Source organism: Durio zibethinus, chromosome 6 (assembly GCF_047325235.1).
Source record: "Durio zibethinus cultivar Kanyao isolate XHJ-2024 chromosome 6, ASM4732523v1, whole genome shotgun sequence".
NCBI classification, from domain to species: domain Eukaryota; kingdom Viridiplantae; phylum Streptophyta; class Magnoliopsida; order Malvales; family Malvaceae; genus Durio; species Durio zibethinus.
The window spans coordinates 28,216,255-28,224,391 of NC_143167.1; the positions used below are offsets into that span (position 1 = coordinate 28,216,255).

At 34.9% G+C, this 8,137-nt stretch overlaps 1 protein-coding gene across 2 annotated transcripts; it reads right to left on the minus strand.

The window, feature by feature from the left end:
* Window positions 1-3,983: 3,983 nt before the first annotated feature.
* On the minus strand, window positions 3,984-8,074 carry LOC111286062 (uncharacterized). Of its 2 annotated transcripts, none has more exons than XM_022875841.2 (5): window positions 6,274-8,074; window positions 5,802-5,955; window positions 4,837-5,051; window positions 4,512-4,685; window positions 3,984-4,300 (listed from the first exon to the last, which is right to left on the minus strand). In XM_022875841.2, the coding sequence occupies exons 1-5, from the start codon at window positions 6,469-6,471 to the stop codon at window positions 4,214-4,216; spliced, it is 828 nt and encodes a 275-aa protein (XP_022731576.1). In that variant the 5' UTR covers window positions 6,472-8,074; the 3' UTR covers window positions 3,984-4,213. The 2 variants fall into 2 exon arrangements, with proteins under 2 accessions (XP_022731576.1, XP_022731575.1); XM_022875840.2 differs by having other exon boundaries at window positions 4,837-5,093; window positions 6,274-6,608.
* Between the last annotated feature and the right edge of the window lie 63 nt (window positions 8,075-8,137).

Here is an 8,137-nt window from a genome sequence, read left to right on the forward strand (position 1 = left end):
TAAGCAAAAACTATTGATTGAGAGAAAATGGGCGTATAGCAAGCTAGGAAAAGGTTTAGAGGTGTTTTGGGAATTAGCATAAATTTTTTGAAGATTTTTAGCGATTTTTTTCTGGGAATTTTTAGAAAATTCCAGATTTCGGTTGAATTTTCTGGTGAAATTTGTATTTTTCGATGAAAATTCAGGCCAACTTTGAAGTTTTCGACGAGCTGCCTAGTTTTCGGTGAAGGATCCCAGAAATCGACCAATTTTTGATGAACTTTTGACGAAAAATCCAAGATTCCGGTGAAATTTTTTAGAATTCGGTGAACATTCAACCGAAATTCTTCGACTGTTTAGAAAGAAATGAGAGGAAAAAAGAAAAAAAGAGAGAGAGGAGGAGCTTTCTGTCAAAAAACAGAGGGAAGAGCCTTATATACCATCCCAAAACGATATCGTTTTTGCGTAAAGTGACCTAAAGGATCCACGCGTTTTGTCGAGATCCGATCCGACCCGAGCGTCGACCCGCTTTTCTGACCCGTGCGTGTTCCCCCCTCCGAGCCGATAGCCGAGCCGAGCTAAGGTCCTAAGCCGATTCTTCGAACCATTTTCTCTTCCTTGAGCCGAGCCGAGCCACCCTCCGAGCCGCTCCAGGTTTTTTTTTTAAATTTTTTTATTTTATTTATTATTTGTTTTTTTATTTATTTTTTTTATTTATTAGATTAGGTTTATTTAGTATTCTTTTTACCTTTATTTTATTTTTTATTTTTATTTTACTTTTTTTTATTTTAATTTTTTTATTTTCACTTTTATTTTGTTTCATTATTCTATTTTCTTTAAATAAAAATAAAAAAATATATTTTTGAGGAAAAGTTGAAAGTATCAATTTTCCTTAAAAATAAATTTCCAAAAAATATTTTTGAAAAAAAGTTAAAAATATCAATTTTCCTTGAAAGTCAAAATTTTTCAAAAAAATATTTTTGGAGAAAAGTTGAAAATATCAATTTTTCTTAAAAATCAAAGTTTTCAAAAAATATTTTTGAGGAAAAGTTGAAAGTATCAATTTTCCTTAAAAATAAATTTTCAAAAAAAAAATTTTTGGGAAAAAGTTGAAAGTATCAATTTTTCCTACACAAAAGGCAATCATTTTTTTTTAAATTTTCCTTAATGTCAAATAATCCGACGATGGAGCCTCTGCAAGTGAAATAGTAGTTTTCTTGCATACTCTTGAGGTGAGGAAATTTTTTCAATTTTTTGCTAAAAGTATTAGAATCAATTGAGAATAATTTTCAATAATTAATTACTTGGTAAAATTTTAAGGCTCATTGGATAACACAAATTTAAGCTGGTACCATCTTTTGATGGGCGTTGTAAGGGTGCTATAACCTTTCTCACACATAACCGAACTCCCGAACCTTGTTCTGGTTAGTAAACTTGAACCTATTCTTTTAGGGACTCTTAAATTTAGGTGTTCCCTGGAAGGACAGATTCCTAAGATGGTCAATCGTATCCTGATAAAAAAAATTGGTGGCGACTCTCTTAAAGTCAATGTGTAGCGATAGATCTTCAGATCTAGACATTATGACATAAGGCATTGAGAAATCTTATGGAACCCATCCTTATAGGCTCTTTCTCGACTTCTTTGATAATTTGGGATGCATGGAAAAAATTTTAAGAAGAGATTTTTAAAGCATTAAGGGCACCTCGTATGGACATTCGGCCACATGTTGTGATCCTTGACATAAAAAGTAAGCCAATGGTTGTTTAAGCTTAAAGTTTGATGTATTATTTATTTTGGTTTATGGGGTGTTTCTACTAGAATGCCTTTTATATATTCCACCACTTAATGGTCTATCAAACTAGGCCATTTTTCTCCCATTCCCAAAATTGAAGTTATTGCCACCAATGGAGGGCTCTTTCGTTTCGATAGGCCATCATTGTAATCATTTAGACGTTCGAGGGTAACCATGATGGTGGCTACATTTTGTACCTTTAACCTTTATAGTTTCATTTTCACCCAAAGTTTGAGGCACTTAAGAAAATAGAACATCTTATCTTTTTTAGACATGTCTCTAATATCTAAAATTAGGATAGAAAAGCTCCTCACAAACTCTTGCACCATTCCCATTTACACCAATTCTTGAAGTTTCCTTTAGGCCATGTACTTCACATTCTTAGGAAAGAATTAGTTTTTCAACTATTACTTAAAATTGGCCCTAGTTTTAATAAGGCATTCATCATTCATAATTTTGAACACTACCACAGCTTAGCATCCCCAGTAAGGTGCATTGAAGCTATTACAACCTCATCCTTCTTTGATTTTGTGTGCATAGCTTGAAAGTATTATTTATATTAAACAAAAAATTCTCAAGCTTTTTGGAATCTCTTACCCTCTTATAACATCATAACTTTGACACATTGGCCCTCTTTCTTTTATCCATTGAGTTAGAACTCGATCTAGCCACAGCTATTTGCAGCACACTCACTTCGACCCTGAGCTTCTCAAACTCTTTTTAGAAAATGCTCATGGCATCTCTTGTCTAATCATATCACCCAAGTTATTTAGAGTATTAGACAGCTTTAGCTAAGCTATTTTGATCTCTCTCAGTTGATCATGGGTTATCATGTGAGATTTTAAGGCAGCTACCATAGTTTCAAGCTCCTCAATCCTCTTGCAGTCATCAAATCCACCATTCATAGCAATTTTATCAATTCTCTAACACTTCTCAATCATGCTCTAATATCACATGTCACAAATTAAGCTTTCTCTCGATGAAGCAATAGACCTTATGACACTTAGATTGATGCTTCTATACAAGTTAACCAAAAATAGCTCAATATCTGAATTAACCAACAAGCCACAAGTTAATCCCACTAGTACACAATGATATATCGAGGCATAATAAGTGCACACCAAGAAAACCCTTTATGCCTCCGAAAGAAAAAAGAGTTTTATTAATATCGAGAATAGTATAACAAGTATAAAAAGAATATTGAGTCTTCCCACTATCGTCGAGGTTAGAAGAACGACCCTAAATAAGTGATCTAGCACATACTTTAGTCAATGAGACAACTAAATAACACGTTAAATACTCATCTTCTCTAAAAAGCTTAAGAGATTTTATACTTATACTACTAAGAACCATTACAATATTTGAAATGAAAACACTTTTTTTATAACATATAAAATCTACCTTCTCCCTTAGCAACTTTACTTGGTCACAAGCCTATATAAAGGTAGCTCATGACATCTTATATTCGATTATGACCTTATATAAAGTTGGCTCATAACACTGAGCCTATGTTGTTATTCAATCCTTGACCAATCATAAGCTTGTGCCGTGCGAGCCCATAAGCTTCGAAATACTCTACCCAACACGATATGACTAAAAGAGTTGGGTTTGAGAGTTGGACTTGATTCAGCACGATTATTGTAATAAAATAGATTGTGCTAACCCGTCCCATAACAAACTGGGTAGTGTCGTACCTCAGGTTGCCCGCCCCATTATGCCACCTCTAATCATGTCAGAGCTCGGTGGCATCGGAGAAAATTTATAGTGAATGAGAATATCCAAGGCAACGGCTGGCGGAACAAAGAAACTGTTCATGATGAAAGCAAGGCAGCGTTAGTGGACAGGGCGAATAAGGACCTCGCGTGTCTTGAAAGACAGGTCTGTGCCACACAAGTCATTCATCATTATATTGCCAGTGTGATATCGACTATCGAGTCAAAGCAACCTAAAGGCATATGATGGCAAGCTAGAAGCAAAGCTACTTTTCTGTTCTCCCTTCTTTTTAACGGCAATAGGAAAACTTACTTTCCAAGTAATTGCACGAAGGCACCATTTTTGTGACTCAATAGCATTAGCTTGGTCATGAGGATAAAATGCAGACTTTTAAGATCTATCTTCTTCTATAGCATATATGTGGATAAAAGGTTCATTTCGGTGGATGCAAAGCCTACCAACATTTGTTACTATCAAATATCCACTTCAAGTAGATAATTGGAAAGACAAACTACCATGCATTTATTTCTTGAAATAATCGAGGCATATCTTTCGACTGCAGCCTACCCTTCTGTAAAAAAGAGAAAAAAAAAATACACCATCTGGTGGCAGCACAGCAATTGAAGCAGATTACAAAATTTAGTTGGCTAAAGCTTGTTAGGAACACTTTTGCCAGGATTCAAGCACAGTTGCACACAAGTCATCTGCAAAGCCATATCCAAGAATTACTAGAAAACATCAGGGTTGAAACGGCCAGGGATAGAGCTACTTTGCTGAGCTTGCTTCAAGTGCATTGTCAATGCATAGTTGTTTACCTGTTAGGACATCAGATGATCCAACAATTTTCATCAGAATACCAAAAGCAATGCACTTAATCGTGTAGCAATAAAAATAAGATCGCAAAGCAGTGCACTTAATCGCATAGCAGTAAAAAAAGATCAGAGTAGTCACATAGATTATACATGCATATGAGCGGACTGTGCATGTGTTCCCGTGTGAATCAAAAGTTAAGTTCATGAGGCCAACCTCAAGGGTTCTCAACTGCTCCTGATACTGAGAAACTAGTTGCTTCAGATGCTGCAACTCCTTACTCTGATTTTCATACTCTTTCTGACGCTCATGCTGAACAGCCACAGCTCGCTTCAGAATAGTATTTTCCTGAATAAGTGCTTCCAATTGGTCTTTCAGCATCATATTTTCCTATAACAACCAAGTAGCAATTTCAGCATCCTCAGAAAAAACCCCTTCCTTGTTTTCCCTTTTGTAACCCAACAAAAAGTTTGGACGGGGCATGTGGCAGGGATCAGAGAGGAGATAACTATTAGCAACTGTAACAACCATGATAACCAACCTGGTGAAAATTTTGGGCTACCTCTGCCCCAGCACGTGCATGAATGGACTTCTCCAAAACCTCCAGTGCTCTTGAAGCACGAGCTCTGGCATCATCAATGTTAGAAGCATTCAACATTTCTCTAACAAAAAGTTCCACCCAATCCGAACCATCCATTGAGAAAACTTCTGGGGTTGTCTGTTCCTTCGCTGGGACATCTCCATTAGCTGCTACACCTACAACAGAACAATGCTCTTCTCGCTGACCAACAATTGATTCTTAAAGGTAATTCAGTAAAAGATATGTTAGTTATAATTCTAGTTTTAACTGCATCCCATCCATGGAAACAATTAGGCTAGCCAAATAACATAAAAGGTGCAAGCAAGAACATAAACTGTATCATTAATAGCAGCATTCACAGATCAAATTTGCTAAGAAAGCTTTACATATTGCATGGTATATTTGTCAGTTTCTGGTTTCCGCAACTTGTTTTGTTGATTTTGTGAAAACGAAAGGCGCATGGAAGGGACATCTAATGATAGCCAACCCCAAGCCTTGGAGTTTCTTTGTGAATTACAAATTATAAATTACCCTTTTTCAAGTTTAGACTATCCTAGCAGCACTCTCATTGTCATGGACACCACCAAAAGCAAACCACTTATTTAAAATATGTTACATTAAAATTTACATCAAAGAACAAAATTTCAAGTTATCGTATTTCCATTTTGTCTTCTGAACTATTCCCAAAAAGCTAAACGTTTCTATGCTTCATAGTCACCAAAAAAAAAAAAAAAAGGACTAGGAACTTCTCAAAGTTAAAACATGAAGAAGATATAGTCTCACAATAAATAATCTCAACATTTGAATCCAGAGAGAGATGCAGAACCAAGTTAAAATCTTGGTTAATCCAAAAGATGCATGAAATGTCAGGGATATCATCAATCTTGAGTGATCAACATTGAAGTAATAGGATTTTCTATTCAAACCTTGAGCTTGAAGTTGAACATTTCCTTCTAATTCTACACCAGTTTTATTAGCAACAGCAGGATTTCTATCAGCAGATCCTAAACGAAGCTCATTCAAACTTCTAATAGCTGAATCCAAATCTTGTCCACATTCTTCAAGTGCTCTCCCAAGAACCTAAAATCATATTATTTTATTAAGTTATTACGATAGAAACGTCTTTTAAGAAAATTCACAGAAAAAAAATAAATCTCAAATTTTAACTCAAATTCCAATTCTGACTCCAAACTCCTTTACCATAAAAGTCAAACAATTTATTGCTTCAAAAATTCCATTTTAATGAAATAAAGCAACTAAAATATTAAAATCAAAATAGAAAAAGGAAAAAAAAATAATAATAATAATAATTTTCCATTTCATTCTCTCTTCCAGAAATTAAAAATTAAACAAAAAATAACATTCTTTGGGTAAAAAAAAAAAGAAAAAAAATCGTACCTGCTTGTCCATTTCAGGGAAAATAGAAATCAATTGATCGATCAAAAACAAGGAGGGCGGCGAAGAAGGAGAAGAAGAAGAAGTAGAGAAAGAAGAAGAAGAAGCAAAACGAGAAGAACAACGGATTCTCTTAGAAACGGGAGGTGTCGCACTCAATTCCTCAAAGAAAGATCTCTTCCCTGAAACTATGGCAGACATGTTTCAGCGAAATTGCCTGCTCTTTTGGCCTTCTTTTTTTTTTTTCCAATCTCCCCTCTCCCTTTAAAATAATAATACCGAAATTCAATCTCAAAAGCTTCGATCTGATCGATCTCGACTTTTCTCAAAACAAAAAGTAAGAGAAATTTAGAAAATTTAGATTTGATTTCTCTCTATCGATAGAAATTGGATAGAGAGGAATTGTTCTTGTTGTTGCTGTCTTCGCATTTGAGGAAATTGAAGAATTTGATTTTTGCTATTTTTTATTTTGTTTTTGTTATTGTTGATTTATTATCATGTCTAGAGGAAACGGAGACAGGCAGTACTCACACGACAGCAGCCAGAGAGGAAAAATTGCTTGGATCGGATGGGGAGATGATGATCGGGTAAGACTAAAGATTGGAGAACCCACCACTTAGAATTACACACGTCAACTGTTACGTATGACAGGCAACACGTGTTTTATTTTGATTGGGTTTGGCGTGGTTAACAGAGGTTTTAATAAATAAGTAAATATAATAAAAAAGCACAAATCAATTTATTAATGGCTTGATGCTCGATTTAAAATTTGAGTTTTTTTAATTAAAAATATTTGTTTTATTTAATTCAATTTAAAATTAAACGTTTTTGAATTAGTTTAAAATAAAATTCCATAATGACCAGTTTAATATTAACTGTTAATTTATTTTTAATCAATTAAAATGCTAATTCCTTCATAAATTTCAGACAATAAAAACATTAGCTAAATATTTTCAGGAAAAAAAAAACCTAAAACCAAACTATCTTAAAAATAGTTCTTTAAGCACTTTCCGAACTTTTGCAGTTGTCTCTACTTTTGAATCCCACTTTTGTTGCTTCTTTTCTCGCTCTACCCGAGCCCATTTCCAACTAGACCACTATAACCACTCTACATGAGACCATCAATCATATAATCCCTCCACAGCTCCTCTCACAGCCGAAAACTGATCCCTAAATCGTAACCTGTAACCAGAAACAGCCGCCACCCAGTTTTTGCCCACAGGTGAAAGCAACAAAACACACAAAGCTAGCCTCGACCCGAAACCCCTTTCACCAAAGCAATCATCGTCATCGAAACTACAACAATCGTGAAGCACAAAAGTTTCCGCCATCCTTTCCAAAACCACCCCCAGGCCTACACAAAGCCCACAATAGCCGAAAATCTCAAACCCGAAAGGCAACAGAAAAACCCTGATTTTACCTGTAATAAAAAAAAAAAAAAAACCACAGTCCTTGTTTTAGAGAGGAACCCAATAAAAAAAGAAAAATTTTGAACATGAACAACAATAGAAAAAAGATATGTTTCAGTTAGGCTTCAGGAATTATAGGTGTAGGCTCATTTCATTTAAGGAAATAAGAGGAAAGAAGAGGGAGATCGAAAAGCTAATGACTGATGATGGTGAGAAGAAGCAATGCCAACAACTGGCGGCTGAGAGACGGGGACCCCGATTCGGCTAGGAAGAGGGAGAAAATAATAGAGGAAAGAATAAGAAAGAGAAAGGAAGTAGAAGGAGAAGGAGAAGGAGAAGAAGGGATAGAAGACAGGAAGGAAGCAGAAAATCTCGTGATCTTCCATATTTCGGTTATTTACAATTTTTTTTTTTAGTTATTAAATACAACAATTTTGCAATTATTATATTTTTATGAT